Below are 20,007 nucleotides of genomic sequence, written 5' to 3'. Positions count from 1 at the left end.
TATACAGACCCAAGTACAGTATACATACGCAGGCGCTTCCGGACCCGGAGATAGGCATCAGCAAGAGACCCCTAGTCATACAGCGTTCAGCACGAAGACTGAGAACCAGCGTTCGTGCACACATATTTATACCCCCCCAGAATTGGATACAGTTCTCATCAACTAGGGACCCACAAAGCTCACAAATACAGGAATCTTCAGACGATAAACCTCCACACCTTCCCCGAGTATCCGGAATGACAGCTCTCTTAACAATAACAGTACTAAGAATGGTCAGACACTCCCCTGATTGGCATTGCACTCCTCCTGATTCCACTCCATCAGCACTGCCATCAGCTCCCGTTTCCTCAATTGGTCCCCCATCACAGACACTGGATATCCCCGGACTGACCAGGATGGTGAACACTCTAAAAGAGAATATGAAAATGAACACAGCAGGCCCGTCCATTGTCACAACAAGACCTGCAGATTTCTTTTAGTTCAGGTATCTCACTACAACCTTTCCAATCCTCCCGGAACAAGCTCACGAGCGACAGGTCCACGCTATCAGCTTTGTCTCCGACTTGTTTCTCCACCGGTTGATTGACCTTTTTGCAGTGAGTGGAATGGACCCAGGTATCTCTCTCAGCCACCTTCAAAGATGTAGTACTTGTCAGTAGCACCTGGTACGGACCTTCCCACCGATCAGTCAAACAACCTGAACGCAAGAAATTTCTGATCATTACATATTCTCCTGGTTCAACATCATGACAGTTCGTTTCAGGCATATCATTAGACAACAATTTCAGTTTCTGCTGCTGTTGCTTTAACTGCTCACTCATTGATATAAGATACTTCACAGTTACCTTGTTGTTACCCTTTAGATCTTCCTGTGGACTTATAATCAAATGAGGTTGTCTACCAAACAATATTTCAAATGGGGACAGATTCAGAGGAGGTCTAAGAGTGGTCCTTATGCTATGTAGGACCAAAGGTAACGCTTCTGGCAATCCATGTCCAGTCTCAGTCATGATTTTACTAAGCTTATTTTTAATAGTCCCGTTCATCCTCTCTACCTTTGCACTGGCTTGCGGTCGGTAGGGGGTGTGAAGTCGGCTATTAATACCCATCAGCTTGCACATTTTTTTAAAAAATCACCTGTGAAATGGGTACCCCTATCACTCTTGATGATTTTAGGGGTACCGTACCTGCATACAAATTCCTGAACTATTTTCTTGGCAGTAAACGCAGCAGTATTAGTGGCCGCTGGGTAGGCCTCAACCCAGTTAGAAAATACATCTGTGCACACTAATACATACTTAAGTTTCCTGCAGGGTGGTAATTGGATGAAATCAATTTGTATCACCTGGAAAGGTCCATCAGTCGGTGGAATATGGGACGGTTCGGTAGGGATCGCTTTCCCTATGTTCTTTCTCAAGCAGGTCAAACAGGACATTGCTATCTTTTCTGCTTGTGAAGAAAAACCTGGTGCGCACCAGTATGCCCTCACCAACTTGCACATACCCTGTTTACCCAGATGAGTCAGGCCGTGTGCTGCCTCAGCCAGGCTGGGGTAATATGCCTTGGGGGCTACTGGCTTACCATGTCCGTCCCTCCAGAGCCCAGAGGACTCTTGCCCACATCCCTTGGACTTCCAAATGGATTTTTCCTGAATTGAACACAAATTTTGCATCTCAATTAATTTCAGCATATGAATTGTTTGAAATGACATAATTGTTTCAGTTGGAGAAACATTTTTAACCCTGCTGCCCATTTTGTAGCTTCATCAGCTCTGTTGTTGCCCAGTGACACCGGGTCATCCTCACATGTGTGGGCTTTGCATTTAATTACTGCCACTGCTTTGGGCAGTTGGATTGCTTCTAAAAGATGTTTTATGTGTCGGGAATGTGCAACTGGTGTGCCTGCTGCTGTCATAAAATTTCTCAGAAGCCATAGAGCCCCAAAATCGTGCACCACCCCGAACGCGTACCTCAAGTCAGTGTAAATGTTAGCAGATTTGCCTGCTGCCAGTTCACATGCTCTAGTCAGTGCTACTAACTCTGCCACCTGGGCTGAGTGAGGAGGACCGAGAGGTTTAGCTTCTATGATGTCTGTGTCATTTACAACAGCATAACCTGTACATAATTCACCTGTGTCTGTTTGTCTATGACAACTCCAATCCGTATAAAAAGTTACATCCACATTCTCTCCAAGGTGTGTCATGTATGTCAGGTATAGCAGTAAAGGTCTGATTCAGATATGTCATACAGTCGTGCATATCATTATGTCTGCAGAACTCACCTCCCGCCAGCAACTCCTCTCCTTCCACCCTTTGTACATCATGCGGTACATATGGTAGGTATGTTGCTGGATTCAGCGTACTGCAACATTTAACAGTAATATTTGCAGGAGCAATTAGAGCTAGTTCCCATTTGGTGAACCTAGCCGAGGAGATGTGTCTGGTTTGAGCTGAGTTCAACAGAGCAGATACAGCATGGGGAGTGTAGACAATAACATCATGGCCCAATACTACGTCCTCACTTTTACTCACCAATAGAGCGGTAGCTGCTACACTTCTCAAACAGGTGGGGAGTGATCTTGCTACCGTGTCCAATTGGGCACTGTAGTATGCTACGGGCCTACTGGCATCACCATGTTTTTGTGTAAGGACACCTGCAGCACAACCATCGGCTTCCGTACAATACAAATCAAAAGGTTTTTCATAATCAGGTATTCCCAATGCAGGAGCTCTTGTCAGACTATCCTTAAGATTAAGGAAAGCCTGTTCTGATTCCTCTGTGTGTATGACACGATCGGGCTTTGAGGAAGAGACTAATTCCTGTAAAGGTAAGGCCAAAATAGAAAAACCTGGTATCCACATTCTACAAAATCCACACATTCCCAAGAAGGTACGAATTTGCTGTTGATTCTGTGGCAGTGTCATGTTTTGTATGGCCTGGATTCTATCTGTTGTGAGGTGTCGTAACCCCTGGGTTAGGCAGTGTCCCAAATATTTTACTCTGGATTGGCACGGCTGTAGTTTGTCCTTAGCCACCTTGTGTCCTGTTTGTGAGAGATGAAGTAACAAAAGTTTAGTATCATTCAAACATGACATAAAAGAGTCAGAACATAGCAATAAATCGTCCACATATTGAATTAGAACAGATCCATTGGCAGGTTGAAAAGATTGTAAACAGTCGTGCAATGCCTGGGAGAAGATACTGGGGCTGTCTATGAAACCTTGGGGTAATCGTGTCCATGTGTATTGTAAACCTCTGTATGTAAGTGCGAATAGATACTGCCAGTCAGGATGGAGAGGCACAGAGAAGAAAGCAGAACAGAGGTCAATGACAGTGAAATGGGTTGCATTTGGTGGAATATGCATCAAAATGACAGCTGGATTCGGCACTACAGGGAAATGTCTCTCTACTACCTTATTAACACCTCTACCAGCCTATAACCCCTCCCACCACTCTTCTTCACTGGAAAGATGGTACTGTTGGCTACACTAGCTGTACGAACTAAAATTCCCTGTTGCAATAATCGCTCAATTATTGGAAAAACCCCTAATTCTACCTCCTGCTTTAGTGGGTACTGGGGAATTTTTGGAGCTTGCCTTCCGCTTTTTAAATTTACCATTACTGGGCTTACGTTTGCCATTAATCCAGTGTCCTGTCCATCTGTAGTCCAAAGGGAATCTGGAATTCGGGACATTTCATCTACCTGTGATGGAGTTTCATTTAAAACTGTAGAGTGATACATTATCCTTTGAGTGGTGTCTAACATATCCCACACCTCGTATACCATTCTCTCTGGGATATCTAAAAATACACCATCAGGGGTGCAAGATACAGTCAGGTCCATAAATATTGGGACATTGACAGAATTGTCATATTTTGGCCTCTATTCACCACCACAATGGCTTTGAAATGAAACAAACAAGATGTGCTTTAACTGCAGACTTTCAGATATAATTTGAGGGTAATTACATCCAAATCAGGTGAATGGTGTAGGAATTACAACGGTTTCTATATGTTCCTCCCACTTTTTAAGGGGCCATAAGTAATGGGACAAACTAAACAATCCTAAATCTAACTTTCACTTTTTAATACTTTGTTGCAAATCCTTTGCAGGCAATTACAGCCTGAAGTCTGGAATGCATACACATCACCAGATGCTGGGTTTCATCCCTGGTGATGCTCTGCCAGGCCTCTACTGAAAATGTCTTCAGATCCTGCTTGTTCTTGGGGCATTTTCCCTTCAGTTTTGTCTTCATCAAGTGAAATGCATGCTCAGTCGGATTCAGGTCAGGGGATTGACTTGGCCATTGCATAACATTCCACTTTTTAGCCTTAAAAAACTCTTTGGTTGCTTTTGAGGTATGCTTTGGGTCATTGTCCATCTGCACTGTGAAGCACCGTCCAATGAGTTCTGAAGCATTTGACTGAATATGAGCATATATTGCCCAAAACACTTCAGAATTCATTCTGCTGCTTTTGTCAGCAGTCACATCATCAATAAATACAAGGGAACCAGTTCCATTGGCAGCCATACATGCCCACACCATGACACTACAATCACCATGCTTCACTGATGAGGTGGTATGTTTTGGATCATGAGCAGTTCCTTTCCTTCTCCATACTCTACTTTTCCCATCACTCTGGTACAAGTTGATCTTTGTCTCATCTGTCCATAGGATGTTGTTCCAGAACTGTAATGGCTTTTTTAGATGTTGTTTGGCAAATCTAATCTGGTCTTTCTGTTTTTGTGGCTCACATCTTGTGGTGAACCCTCTATATTCACTCTTGTGAAGTCTGCTCTTGATTGTTGAATTTGACACATATACACCTACCTCCTGGAGAGTATTCTTGATTTGGCCAACTGTTGTGAAGGGGTTTTTCTTCACCAGGGAAATAATTCTTCTGTCATCCACCACAGTTGTTTTCCGTGGTCTTCCGGGTCTTTTGATGTTGCTGAGCTCTCCGGTGCGTTCTTTCTTTTTAAGAATGTTCCAAACAGTTGATTTGGCCACACCTAATGTTTTTGCTATCTCTCTGATGGATTTGTTTTGATTTCTCAGCCTAATGATGGCTTGCTTCACTGATAGTGACAGCTCTTTGGATCTCATATTGAGAGTCGACAGCAACTGATTCCAAATACAAATGTCACACCTAGAATCAAGTCCAGACCTTTTACCTGCTTAATTGATAATGAAATAACGAGGGAATAGCCCACACCTGTCCATGAAATAGCTTTTGAGTTGATAGTCCCATTACTTTTGACCCCTTAAAAAGTGGGAGGCACATATAGAAACCGTTGTAATTCCTACACCGTTCACCTGATTTGGATGTAATTACCCTCAAATTAAATCTGAAAGTCTGCAGTTAAAGCACATCTTGTTTGTTTTCACTTCAAAGCCATTGCGGTGGTGAATAGAGGCCAAAATATGAAAATTCTGTCAATGTCCCAATATTTATGGACCTGACTGTATAACACATCCCATCTTACATAACAAGTCTCTGCCCAGTAGGTTAGTATGAGCCGCAGCAGCCAGGAGAAAATAATGCCTGGTATGCAACGGCCCAATAGTAACCTCTGTGGACTTTGTTAAAGGATAATGTTTCACTTTACCTGTTACACCCATTGTTGGTACTGTCTCGTTGGTCACCTGCAAATTAACGGGAGATTTTATCATCGACCTGGTCGCCCCTGTGTCTACAAGAAAAGGCTATTCAGTACCAGCTACATCAACCATCATGACCGGTTCTTCCCTAGTACTTCCCGTTAACCTGACCATCTGTAGACTACAGGTATGACCTGACCCCTAGCGTTGGCTACCATTCTCCAATAAAGCATTTACGGCTACAATTGGAGCTGGTGCCTGCTGAACATTTGCTGGCCTCTGTGCATATCCCTTATGTGGATATCTAGGTCTTCCCTGATGTGGGATCTCTACTCCTTTTACTGTACAGTTTCTACTTAAGTGTCCTGTTTGTTTACAGTTAAAACATGTTAGTGTTTTGGGTGAAGACATGTGGTGTTGTGAGGTTTGCGCAGAGGGTAAAGGTGGTGCATATGGGTAAGGATAGGGAGGGTAAGGGTATTGTGGGGGATAAGAAGTTGGTGGCTAGCCTGGGACCTGTGGTTGCATCGGGTTAGTGGGATAGAGTTGTTTGTTGAGTGGGGTTAGTGAGAGCACATACTTGTTCAGACGTGAGTGTGTGTGCGCAAGTGCAAGTGTGTCTGTTGGCTGTGATGTTACCGTCATTCCCTCCAGAGCTTGTATACTGACAGCCATTAGTTTTTCGCTCTGGGCTTCTCTCTTTTTGGAGATGTTTTTATCATGTTCAATGGCGGTTTCTATGAGGGTATCTATTGTGAGTCCCCGCCAGCCAGGCTGTGAGGTCTGAACCTGAGTTTTTAAACTCTCTTTCAGACCGTCCACAAGTACTGTGACTATCATCCCCCGGTGGAGAGTGCTATCTTTAATATCCTCTATCCCAGTGTACTGGGTGATAGCCTGCAGAGCCCGATCGCAATAATCTTCTGCAGTCTCACTCTCTTTCTGCTTAATGGTGAAAATTTTGTTCCAGTTAACTACTACTGGAAAATATATACCCAATTGAGTTACAATGCGGGAAATGTTACCTTGGTTTACTTGGTCTGTTAAGGGAACGTCACCATCCAATACACAATCCGTGATAAATTTTGTCACGTCGGTATTGCGTGGCAGACAGGCCCTTAACACCACATGCCAATCCTTATTAGTGGGCTCATGTGAACTACCCAAATTTCTCAAAAATCTTTGACATTTGGCTAATTCCTTTTTGGGATCGGGGAAATCATTTATGATGGAATTTAGTTCTGCTCTTGTCCAAGGACAATGCATTACTACTTCCCTCGTGGGCACTATACCGTTCGCGTCTGCATTTCCATTTGGAACAGTTATTGTCCGAATGGGATGCAGACCGGTAGCGCTGCTACCTTTGACCTGATTACCTGGCTGGGGGTTTAGTCTGCTGCTGCTACGTATGGTATGAACAATTTCCTCTACGGGTGCAGAGGGCATTAACACTTCCCTTGCTGTTACCGATGGAGATGACGGCACCACTCGTGATTGTGGTGATGCAGCATCTATCATCTGCACAGCATGGGAAATGGCAGACATTACAATAGGCTCATCATCCGCATCATGAACATTTTCTTTATAATTGCTTAAGAGAGGGTACAAGTTGCTAGTTACATTTTTATGGGTATTTTTGGTAACTGTACTTGCACCTCCATCCACATAAGGTGGGGGAGGTGAGCGTGAACTGCTGGCAATACTCTCCACAACGCTACCTGGCCGCATGTGCGTGCCATTTTGCGGCTCGCCCGTATTGCAATTCAGCGTCGTGGATGTATTTTCTGGCAATGTGCTCACGACGCTAGTTTGCGTCGTTTGCACATTGTTAAGCCACGCATCCCCTTCATGCTGCCACAGTTTTAAACATTCAAAATATTTTACCTTTTTCTCTCGGGAGCGCATCTAACTGATGTGATCCTGGTCATTGTCTAACACATTTATATCAAAACTACCAATTCTGGGAAACGGTCTAACACTCTTCCTCGTTATATTAAACCATAAATCACAATACCTTATTGCATAAGTACCGTACATGGTATGCATGATATGACGGGCTGATCCGATCGGCGCCTCCATTAGCAGCACATCATTGCCTAACATCTCTACTGTTTGCGTGGCTCCCATTCTGAGACAACTCCTACGCTTTTCAATAAAGATTTAGACCAGTGAAAGACAATCAAGACACTTTCACTTACCTGTGGACGATTTAAGTCGGCGGCACCCACACACCTGGATAAGATTTAGTAAGGCAACTTTCACACCTGGATAAGATTTGAAAAAGGCAACTTCCACACCCGGATAAGATTTAGTTAGGCAACTTCCACACCTATGAGAGTTTATATGTCGGCTACTCTCACGCACCTCTCTACAACAAAGACAACATGTACACCTGCTACTGTGTATAGAATGGTAAAGCTGCTTACCGAGCGGCTAGACTAACCCTTGCACCTAGCCTTTAAGGATCATACAATACCCTTAACTTTGTTCAACAAATATTCACTGTTACACACTTTTTTCCTGCGCAGAAAAATACACGTTAACCCAGATATTGGCAATAGAAAAAAATTTAAACCTCATTGGCTTTGTTCAAACACGTGGCAGCACAACCGGAAGTGCGTATACACCATTGTGCGACCAGCCGCATACACAATAATGCGACTACCGTACAACCGTATAATGACTTTTTAACTGCGTACGCAAAAATGCATCTCAGCCGCGTACTCAATACTGCGGCACCCCTCTAAGCGTTAGGTTCTATCAACAGAGGAAAACAAACTTTTTCCTCTCTTGTCCCTGGATTCTAGTCAGCTTCCTTGATTCACATGGAGATGGATAGCGACCTTTCAGCACAAAGCGGTTGCAGGCAAACTCTGCATGTGGCCACTCCACCCTTTGCTGAAATATCAATGGCCGTATGTACCGTGTGAGCAGGTAAGGGACTTCACTACGAGCCCCCAACTAACGATACTGGATCAGAACCTCTATACACACCTTCCTATACCTTCTAATATCCTACCTATACCTTCTAAGGATGACGCTAATTTGCGTACGCAGTCATACCATAAATAAAGACTTAGATGTGGAATCTGTGGTTCCAAAGCACAAGTGTTATTCAGGTAAAAGTTCAGACAGTTACACGCAATTGATCTAGACACAATTTAGGCACAAAAGGAAAATTATACAGACCCAAGTACAGTATACATACGCAGACGCTTCCGGACCCGGAGATAGGCATCAGCAAGAGACCCCTAGTCATACAGCATTCAGCACGAAGACTGAGAACCATCGTTCATGCACACATATTTATACCCCCCCAGAATAAACAGGACAATAGGGAAGTTAGTTGCTGATATCATTGGTTCCCAGGGGAGAAGCATCTGTTACAGCACATTTAACAGGCTGGTTCAAATAGACTCTCCCTGCCTCTAACAGCTGGGTGTCTTCCTCTTCACGCCCCCTGCAACATTCTAAAAGTTGTTCATGAAATATACATTTTGTTGCTTGTAGGCTCTGCGATCCATAACTTGAGTTTCCATGATGCGACCTCTCCACCGATAACACCGGAATACTGTAAAAAGAGTACACATCAATACAAGACCAAACACGACTTGTTTAGCATGTATAATACATTAGTTATCAAATCTCTTTATTTCTCAGCATTTAAACTAACTGAACCAACTTAAATCATACACTTTAAAGCTTATTGAACCTTATGTGTGAATATGTAATGTGTGGGTATTGAGGGTTTGATATAAGGACGCTAGTTAACTTGGGGCAGATGCGTACGCATAAAGCTAATAAAACAGCGGTCTCATACAAAGTCCTATGCATTCGCTAATATGCGACTAGTTAACAGCGCAATTGTGCGTATTAATGTGTTTATGAGAAATGGTGAAAAATTAAATCGCATGGTGCTAATAGTATTATCGCCACATGTACTAAAATGTGAGTTTATCTAAAATGGCGCTTAGGCGGCCATTCGCAAAATGGCGTCTTGCGATCTCATTTTCAAGATGGCGTCTTGCAGCCAGTCGCAAGATGGCGTCGCTGCGATTAAATTTTAAACTGAACTTGTCTCAGCCAATTACTCAGCTTCGATAGTATCCTAAACTTAGTACTAAACATGCTGTAGAACATATTAATGCTCATTGATTGTCTAATTTAGCTTTTATGCGGATTGTTTTTATTTTGACAGTATGAAGGTAAACTCTGTTTCACCATTGTCTTGAACAGTCCTGCCTGGAGAGGAGGCTTTAAGCCCATCGTCGCTAATTTACACACACTGATTTAACACAAGGGACAGTAACTCTCGCTGGCAGTAACACCTGTGTGAATGTACCTTGTGCATGTAAACATGCTTCACATAGCCTTTTACTTTCATTGAACACATTAATACAAAGTGAATTTGTTGTGTAACTCATACAATCTCCTTGTGAGCAGAGGTTGTGATCCCAATTACTGAGCGACACAAGAGCCTCATATGTTCCTGACAAGCCCCTCTACTGTCCATAACACTTCAGGTTCTCACTTACATCTCCTAAGCACTTGATTGTTACTTACAAAGTGAAGTCTTTAGAAAAGCAATGAGTTTGAAGCCTCTGAAAAGAAGTTTCATCTTCTAATTAGTTTAGGAAAAACAACAATGACACCAAGAGCCAGTGAGTAGCTGCGGAGCATTTAAAAGTGACAGTCAGGAAATTCTCCCAGACTGGTCCTCCCCATTCAGTATTAAACGCTGCCTGTGAACACATCAACCCAGAACTAATGGAGGAAACTGGGTGGGATCCAGAATCATCAACGGAAGAACAGTTTTGGTGCCAGATGAACAGCAGCTTCCAATGCCCATCTGCGCTGGACGACTGCTTCTTAGATTTTGATATCGCCCCAGGAAATGGATCTCCTTGGTCCAACGTCCCCCAGCTCACGCCTGATTTTCAGTTCCCCATGCCCGACCTTGACGTTGAGGTGAGACATTCCTGTCAGGGGCAAAGCTGTTTGGGACCTCCGATAAAGGTGCACAGGCAATCGGCGAACATAAGGGAGAGGCGGCGGATGTTGAGCATCAACTCCGCCTTTGAAGAGCTACGGGGCAAGGTCCCAACTTTCCCTTACGAGAAGCGGCTATCAAAAATAGACACCTTACGGCTGGCTATCGCCTATATTGCATTGCTGAGTGACATACTGGACTCGGGGACTGACCCCAAGTCCTACGTGGATGAATTTGTGAGAAATGGGTCTCTGGGTACCAACAGCACCATCTGGAACACAAGTGGTGAGTTACTGCAGATGTATTGTGGAGGTGGCATTCATTGAAGATAAAATATGTGTGCGTGTGTGTACGCACAGCCCCGTTACACCATTCCTATTGACAGAAAGGCCTCCTTAACAGAACATTATTGTAGTTGCTCTGTGCACACTGCCATATTTGTATTTTTTTTTGTGCAAGTCTCCTCTAATCAGTTGGAGCAATAAGCAAGGCATTAACTGTCCTTGCAGTAAAGTATCTTATGCATTATATGTCACCCCATTAAAACACAACTGGATAACCAAAGCAAAACATTTGTCGATCATCGTAACATTTTATTTGCTTTCGCAGTACTGCCCCTTACAGTCACTACAACACCTTCCAGCCAGCCAAAATATAGTACTAGTAAGTCACAAAGAAAAAAATATATAATACATAGAAAAAGAACACACAGCACTTCTGCAGTGGTAAAGTGGGCACAGGGACCAGATTCTCTATATTTGAATAAGTAGCTGTAGTTGTGCAAGGGTTAAAGAGCCTTAGGCAACAAATTTGACACTTGGAATCCACAGAGGGGGTTCACTTACATATGACCCACTTGTAATTGGCCTTGCCTAACAAGCTTTTGGGCATGAAATAAGGCATTAAAGTGGGCACAAACACCAGATTTTATACATTTGCATAAGTGGCTGTTCTTTGTGCAAAGGCTTAATAGCCTTGGGCAACAAATTTGACACTTGGAATTCACAGAGGGGGGTCACTTACATTTAAGTTTATATATGTTTTTTTAAAATAAAATGAATTGATTTGTATTAATGTAAATTCTTTTTTAAGCTTGGGTCTGTTTGCTATATAATGGGAGTGGTAATGTAAAAAAATCTCGTGGAGCCATTGTTCCATAGAGGTGCACCAGACTGTTCTGACCAGCCTTGAGTCTCTTTAGCTGGAGTAAGATGACCCACACACTTGTATTTTTGGTAACAGTCCTGGCTACCAGGCACTAGGGTTTAGTTTAGTATTGGGCCACTGTCCCGCTCAATAACTCTGTGTTGTAGATTAATATGCATGTTGCTTCTTGGCTTTTACTGTATATTATATACCTATCAAGTTTACACACCAAATAATTAAAACACGGAGTATTTTAAATGTATTGGGTATAAGATAACTGCGACTAAAGAGCCACCGGTTCAAAGGTACTCTGACCGGCGCCATCCCGACCGCCGGGAACCCATACCCAACCTTAGGTAAATGGGGTTAAGCCCCTGCACAATTACAGCTTCTTATTCAAAATGACAATATCTGGTGCCTGTGCCAGGTTAACTGCTCTATTCATGCCTAAAACCTCGTTTGGGCAAGGCCAATTGCAAGTGGGTCATATGTAAGTGACCCCCCTGTGTGGATTCCAAGTGTCAAATGTGTTGCCCAAGGCTATTTAACCCTTGCATAACTACAGCTACTTATTCAAACGTATAAAAAATGGTATTTGTGCCCACTTTAATGCCCTATTCACGCCTAAAACCTTGTTTGGGCATGGCCAATTGCAAATGGGTCATATGTAAGTTAACCCCCTCTGTGGATTCCACATGTCAAATTTGCTGCCCAAGGCTATTTAACCCTTGCACAACTACAGCTACTTATTCAAATGTATTAATTGGTGCCTGTGCCCACTTTAATGCCCTATCCTATTTCATGCCCAAAACCTTGTTGGGCAAGCCCAATTGCAAGTGGGTCATATGTAAGAGACCCCCCTGTGTGGATTCCAAGTGTCAAATTTGTTGCCCAAGGCTAGTTAACCCTTGCACAACTACAGCTACTTATTCAAATGTAGAAAATCTGGTCCCTGTGCCCACTTTAATGCCCTATCCTATTTCATGCCCAAAAGCTTTGTGGGCCAAGCAAAATACAATTGAAATTTGTGTAATAGATACCATAGTTTATTTATTCAATGTAAGCTTATTGATTCTATTTAATAAAAATGTTTTAATATAACATGTTCTGAATAAGAAGCTGGCCGAATAAGACGCTAACTTCAGCCTCGTGTTTACATAGAACTTTCATTTTTATTTTTTTAAACTAAATTTGCTTGTTCTAGGACTTTGCTCAGGCTGAATATTCTCAGATGCCGAGTACAAATGTCACCAGCACATCCTCAACTAATTTTTTTGTTTAGCATTCGGCTTCAACGTCCATCATTCTTTTATCCTGTTTTTTTTTTTTATTTCTTTTTTATAATAGGTGGTTTTGGTGTCATATTGTTTTGCTTTATTTTATAAACACCTGAATTAGATGGGTAAAGTTGCAGGTTTATGCCTAAAGGACATAAACTACAACAATATAGACCAGAGTTTCCCAAACTCTGCAATTACAGTCCAGGTTTTAAGTCTAGATGGTATAGTCAAGTTGACTGAGGTACTAATTAAGTCACCGATGCTCAAACTTCGATATACTAAAACCTGGACTGTAATGGCGGAGTTTGGGAAACTTTGATATAGACCATACATTAGTGCAATGTTTCCCATATCCATTCCTCAGGGAGCCCTAACAGTGCATGTTTTCCAGATCTCTACACAGAATCGCAAATTAAATAGCACCCACCTATGTATCTTTTAAAATGTGTCAGTCAGTAATGACTGTAACTGCGCTCCAGCTTGTAGCATGGAAAACATGCACTGTTAGGGTTCCTTGAGGACTGGAGTTGGGGAACTGTTTTAGTGCAATAATTTTCTATTAAGAAAAAAAGGCTCAGGACCGGCAGAACCTTTTGACTTATCACATGAGGGGGAGAGAGAAAAGAAAAAATAAATATATATATATTAACAATCTTCAGTGGGACTGGTATAATTTTTTTCAGCATTCAATTTCGCCAATTATTATGTGGACAGTGTAATGCCGACACGGTACTAATGCCATTTAAAGCCTTTTAACCGTGTTGGCATTATAGCTTTAAATATGATACTTTACCATGTTTAAAAGGTATAATGCTGACACATATTAGATGCCATATTTAGCATTAGTAACGCGCGGTAATTGCTGACACTATGGCAGTCGACAAACTTACTGCTTATCATTGTCAATGATGGAAGTAACCAAGTAAGAAGTGTCTAATGTGGAAACATCAAGGTTTTATTATATACACATATAAGATTTATATGGTTCCACGTGGCGTATGGCGAGATACAATAAGAGGAAAAGCACAAGGAGCCTCCTGCATTCAGATAGGTGCTGGGATAAAATGAGTAACAAAAGCAAAGTAACAAATTCTGAAATACAGTTACCAGGTACTAGGCTGTGCAATAGTTACAGGTACTGTAGGTGCAATGCTGTTGGAATGATTTCAGCTTGGAGTTGAAGATTTATATGGACAGATATAAAGATAAAATTTGCAGAGCTGCAGGTATCTGAAGACACCAGTGACTGTGCATATTATATACTATAAATGTACTTTAAGTAGCGCTAAGAACATATGATAAGTTAGCAGCGTATGATCTCTATGTATTACATTGGACTGATCTCAGTCCAGGTGAAATCCCGCCTGGATAGAGACGGAATATGCCACTTCTAGCTCATTCGTACCACAACTCCAAGTCATGCAATGTTTAGGGGCATATGTATCAATGATCAGGTTGTAGACCCGATAACTGTAATTTATTGTCGCCGCTTTGTGTGTATTTATCGTCCGCAAGGGAATAAAAAAAAAATCACATGTAGGGACAGGTGGAGCCCATCCCTGCAATGTGTTATAAGTGATCGGGTACTTCACTTCTATATCCGGACCCCCATGGCACTACTGAGCATGCGCGGTCCGCAGACCACACATGGGCGGCGCTCATTGCCGAGGAGGGTTCCTGAGTAACTCTTTCCCAGTCATTTTTGCTGAATGAAGCCCATAGAGGGTAGTGCCATCTTTAGATGGCATTAGCTGCTGTGGCCAAACTCCATTCATGCAAAGATTGGCAAATCCGACAGCCCCCATAGAAACCGATAGGGGCTGCTTCTGTTGTCAGAATGGAGAAACCACAGCAGATATCTCAGAATTCCACTGCGGTTCCTCCTTGATACATTCGGTGATATTTCCAGGTATCTCCCAAAAACTGATGTTTTTCTGGGATATGCCACAAATGTTGAATGATAAATAGGCCCCATACCGAGTTTGTCCCATGGGTTACCTACATAGACCGAAAAGGATCCTCAATGGTTATGTGGGCTGTGTGCGCATGGGGTGATTTTATTTCAAATATATTTATTTTAAAATCAGTATGTGTGTGTCTGAACATTTGCAGCATGTTGCCATGGTGGACTACAGGTCCCAGCGGGATCTTTCCGCATGGCCCTTTCACTTGCCAGGCAAACATACAATACTTTATTTCCCGATTATCCACCCAGTCTTCAGCTCAGCTCTCTGCCCCCCTGCACGTCCTCCTCTTCCTCCCTCACAGACTATTACTTTTGCCACCTGCTCAGAAACAAAACTGACGCCATTCTACCAGATATTTCTTGTAGATGCCAATTACTGTACATCACCCACCTACTTTCTCCTACAGTCCCCACATCACATTCTACATTACTTCCAATAAAAGATAAAATCTCTGCACTCTTCTCATAATGCCGTCCCAACTGCTCAGCTCCCTCTCCCATTACCTCCCCTCTTTAGCTGGGCTTTCTCCACTGGCTTTACGTTAAACGTGCACTCACCTTGCCAATTCTAAAGAAACCGTCTCACAGCTCTGCCTCTCTCTCCAACTCCTGCCCTGTTCCTTTACCTCCAAACTACTCCAGCGACTTGTATACAACAGTCTCTCTCACTATGGGGCCTCTTTACTAAGCAGTGTTAGGAGACTGAATATATAAAAATCAACAGAGAACCAACAATCAGTCAGAGCTTCTTGGGGGAAAAAAAACAAAACAAAAACAACTTTAGCCGAGACTAACAGAAGATTGTCATTTACATATCGCTGTTTTGTTAGTAATATAGGCTGGTGCGTACTGTGCAGTGATCACTTACAGCTGTTTATTAGGTGTGCTGTTTGTTTAAGTGTCACACTTCATGCGACCAAGGTTATTCTGTAGAGGCGTGAGCTATTCTTAGCCTTAATTTAGGTTGCAATCCTCTTATACATCATGAGATTATAAACGAACACAAGAGCTTCGGCGGCTCTCTCTTCGCTGTGTATCCTGCTTGCAGGAGATCAAGGGTTGAATGTTTTGCAAATGTTTCAAGCACTTTGTATCAGAATGGCTGACTCTCACGTCCTGCCTTTCTCTTTCAGATCTCACCGCCCGCCTGTCTTGGATTAAATGGGACTGAAGCTGTAGCATTAGCCAGGTGCTTGGTTCTCACCATCGACAGGCCTGGGATTTGTGGTCCCTACTATTCCCAGGGACTGGACCACTATGAAGACGGAGTACTAAACTATCAGACATCATGGGAATGCTCAAAAGGACATTTGCAGAAGACAAAACGATTGGTAATTAATGCAGTTTACACAGGTCTGCAACAAGAGTACGAGCCAGACATTCCAAATTCTGGAGGGTTGCGTGTGCATTACTGCAAGACTATGCTCTGGCTTCACATGAGAAAGGGGATGACCAAGATTTGCTCTGATACGAATACATATTTCTTCGGGAACATTTATAGCTCTCCTCAGTCCTCTGTAAAGTTGAGTCATTTATTATAGCATAGCCACCCATTGCAGGGAAATCTTCTAATGACATTTCACTTTCTCTGGTAGACAGAGACAGGACTCTTGTTTTCTGTGTCGCCTGCATTCACCTGAATCTGGACTAGGGGCCTGATTCAGAGGCGCTCGTACGGATCGTTATACGCATGCGCGAACCAGTCAGTGCGGTCGAAATTCATGTGCTCGCAAAATAGCGAATGCCTGATAATATGAGTGACAGGAGTAGGCGTATGTGGGTGGTAACGGGGGAAGGTACTTGAAAACGGGGAGCGGAGATCCGAACGCAGGCGTGCTTAAAGGTCAAAACGGGCGTTTTATGGGTGTGCATAATTAAAACAGCAGCGTCATTGACCACGTCACTGGGTTATTTTATAGCCAGAACTGCTTGCAAAATTGTGGTAGCAAAAACCAACCCCAAGAATAGCGAGCAGTTCATACCCTGGTCGATGTACTCGATTAATCTAATAAATAGCGGACATGACGTAGGATGCGAGCGGCCAGGGGGCGTATTTTTTCAAAAAACGACCGCAAGTTTTGTTCGCTCGTTCAGACCTAGAGGCGCGAACAGACCGCAAAGAGCGAATGGTTGATTTGAATAGCCACCCCTATTTTCTGGACGAGCGAGCGCTAATTGCGTCCGGCTCTGAATCAGGCCCTAATTCTGTTGATGCTGTCTTTCTCCTTCTTGTATTTGTGACTCTGGGCCTGATTCACACAGCGCTTGGAAGCGGGTCGATGGCCGGGCAGTGCGCATGCGGGACTCACAAGACAGGGCAGCTGTCGATTGTGATTGACAGCTCGCCCCGTTTTATAGGCGTGCAGGGGGGGTGGCTGGACAAACGGAGGCGTTCCTGAAGGAACGCCTGCCTTTTGTGGGCGGCCCTACTGACATCACCAATGATGTCAGTAGTGAACTTCCTGCTCTATTAGAGCAGGAAGTTCACTGGGGCTTGCGGTGGACGAGACCCTACCACAAGGGTGTCGTCGCAAGCCAGATGGTCGCGATAATCGCGACAATCGCCAGGCCACCCGCTAAAGCTGTGGGTGGTCACCCACATCTTAGCGAGCGGCCTGGAGGCCAGTGAAAAAAAAACAACAACCGTCTCGCCCTGATTCAGAGCGAGCACTCGCAAATAGCGAACGCCTCTAAATCAGGGCTTCTGTTCCTGGTATAGGGTATACTGGTGCGTCCTGCACTAGCTGTGTAAGCTTGTCTGCATCCAGGGACCAAGCTTAGACTCCGTTGTCACTTAGGTTACACTAGCCTGACCAATGACAACTTTCTGCAGAGTAAACTTGAAGCAACAAAATGGATTTTAAACAGAAAAAAAAAACAAAAAAAAAAACTGTTAATCAAAGACGCAAAGACCATATATATAAATATATACATACTTCACATTTGCAAATTTTCTTTTCTTTCCTTTTGCTGCCTAACACAGGTATCGACGTTAAGCCTTTACTGCAAGTGCTTAAAGCATAATTGTCTGCATTTTCATTATCAGTGGCGTCACTAGGGGGGGAGCGCGCCACACCGGGTGACAACAGCTGCTCTGCTATTTTGGAGTCACCTCCTCGTATGGTGTCACCAAGCAGCGGTAATGCACGAGGCGTACATGCGCACGTCATCCACTGTGCAGGGAGAGCATGGGGTTACACAGCAGCTCCCAAAACGCTGGGGCAAGCCCCCAGTGTGACGCTAACAGGGGGTGTTACCATCACACCGCCCAAAACAGCATAAACTTGGAGCGTGGCTTCACAGGCACAATGTTTTCAGGTTGGTATAAAGGTATAGTGACACCGCTGATCTTTATAACCGTTCAGAGATGACTGAGGAATCTGTTTCCATTGTATAAAAAGTCTCTGCAATGTTTTGACATATCAACCTTTAGGATGCTCCCTGTATTGTACATCAGTCTCTGTGTTGTATGGTGGTCTCTGTAATGCTCTTGGTATTGCAAACCTGGAATGCACCAGGTATTTTAAATCCATCTTTGGAATGGTTCCAGGATTTCTTATGATTCTCTGGGATGTTCCCTGTATTGTATACAGGTCCCTAAAATGCCTGCCATATGCCTTGTCAAGTTGATTTGGTCAGACCTATGTAATGCCCCTTCCGGTATCTTTTCCAGGGCCAATTTAAGGGTCCTAATACAGTCTTGTGCCAGAATGTTGATGCATTTTTCAAAAAATGTTACTTTTATTGACTGACAAGTTCTACTGTACAGAATAAATGCAAGGAAAGGCATGTTGCAATCTTTTAAAAAACGGACACATTTTTGGCTTAATTCACAACATAGATGTGGTAAAATGAGGTTTAACATTTGTTGGACCACATCTGTAGATTAAGGTAATGGGCTTCACTACTGATGCAGCACCCAGCCCAATACTCTGCAGAAACTGATAGCTTAGACCAGGGTTTCCCAACCTCAGTCCTCAAGGCACACTCAGTCCAGATATCCATGCTTGAGCACAGATGGCTAAATCAAAATAACTGAGGTACTAATTAAGACACCTGTGTTTAAGTGTGGCTATCCTTAAAACCTGGACTGTTAGTGTTCCTTGAGGACCATGGTTGGGAACCTCTGGCTTAGACTGTGACCATATTTTTTTCTTTAGTAATAAAGAACATTGAACAATTAATCTTCATCATTTGAAAAGCACCACAAAGCTTGGTACCAGAGGCGTCTTTAGGCTTCTCTCTATGTCCTGTCATTGTGTCTGTCTGTGAGCCTGTCTTTTAGCACGGTCAGTGTGTCGGTCTGTTCTGTCATTGAGCCTCAGTCCAACTCCTGTCTAGGTGTCCTCCAGTCTTGCTTAACCCCTGCACAAACTAAATTGCTTTTATGATGCAGAATGGCAGTGCACCACCAAGCAAGAGTATGTATAATATTGGCTGTGGTTGTATACAGTATGTATTTATCCTAAGTGCTGAAACAACTAGGTAACCATGAAAACAACCAGTAGCATTGTAGTTGCAGTCCAGGCAGTGGCATCAACCACATTGCGGACGCAGCAAAAAATTATGGTAGACTTATCTTGATAACTTTCTTCGAGGTCCACAGGGATACCATGGGTAATGTAGTTGGAGAGATCCAGGCACCAAACAGTTAAAGCCTTCAGCTCCTAGGATGCACTGGGTCCTCCTCCATATATACCCCACCCCTAGCCACAGGCCTTTAGTTGCGTAACCAAGCCTAAGGCAGGAGAAAGAAAAAGAGGAGAAGGAAGAACAATCGTACACCAGAAACAATCTCATACAAGATGAGGGAATCCGTGCTTGAAAGAAAAATAACCCAATGAAGCCAGGTGCGTCAGGGTGGGTGCCTTGTGAACCTCGAAGAAAAAGCGTTATCAAGGTAACTAATTTTCTTCTTCAGGGTCCATAGGGATACCATGGGGATGTCCTAAAGCAGCTCCCCCTAGGGTGGGAGACACTCCTGAGCAGAAAGGAAAACTCATTGCCCAAAGGAAGCGTCCTG

General features: G+C 43.4%; 1 protein-coding gene across 1 annotated transcript; it reads left to right on the top strand.

Annotated features, from left to right (window-relative positions):
• The first annotated feature begins 10,369 nt into the window (after positions 1 to 10,369).
• LOC148532480 (helix-loop-helix protein 13-like) lies at positions 10,370 to 16,203 on the top strand. Its single transcript, XM_088467772.1, has 2 exons — positions 10,370 to 10,877; positions 16,118 to 16,203. The coding sequence occupies exons 1-2, from the start codon at positions 10,370 to 10,372 to the stop codon at positions 16,153 to 16,155; spliced, it is 546 nt and encodes a 181-aa protein (XP_088323898.1). The 3' UTR covers positions 16,156 to 16,203.
• The last annotated feature ends 3,804 nt before the right edge of the window (positions 16,204 to 20,007 follow it).

This window comes from Taudactylus pleione, unplaced genomic scaffold (assembly GCF_031769625.1).
Source record: "Taudactylus pleione unplaced genomic scaffold, aTauple2 ptg000074l, whole genome shotgun sequence".
NCBI lineage: Eukaryota > Metazoa > Chordata > Amphibia > Anura > Myobatrachidae > Taudactylus > Taudactylus pleione.
The sequence above is the reverse complement of the archived record's forward strand: the minus strand, read 5'-3'. Positions and strand labels throughout refer to the sequence as shown.

What these genes read in the sequence shown, in the direction of transcription:
- LOC148532480 (XM_088467772.1), top strand. Translation starts at nt 10,370, where the DNA reads ATGGAGGAAACTGGGTGGGATCCAGAATCATCAACGGAAGAACAGTTT. An exon ending in CACCATCTGGAACACAAGTG is followed by an intron (nt 10,878 to 16,117) that starts GTGAGTTACTGC and finishes TTTCTCTTTCAG; the next exon opens with ATCTCACCGCCCGCCTGTCT.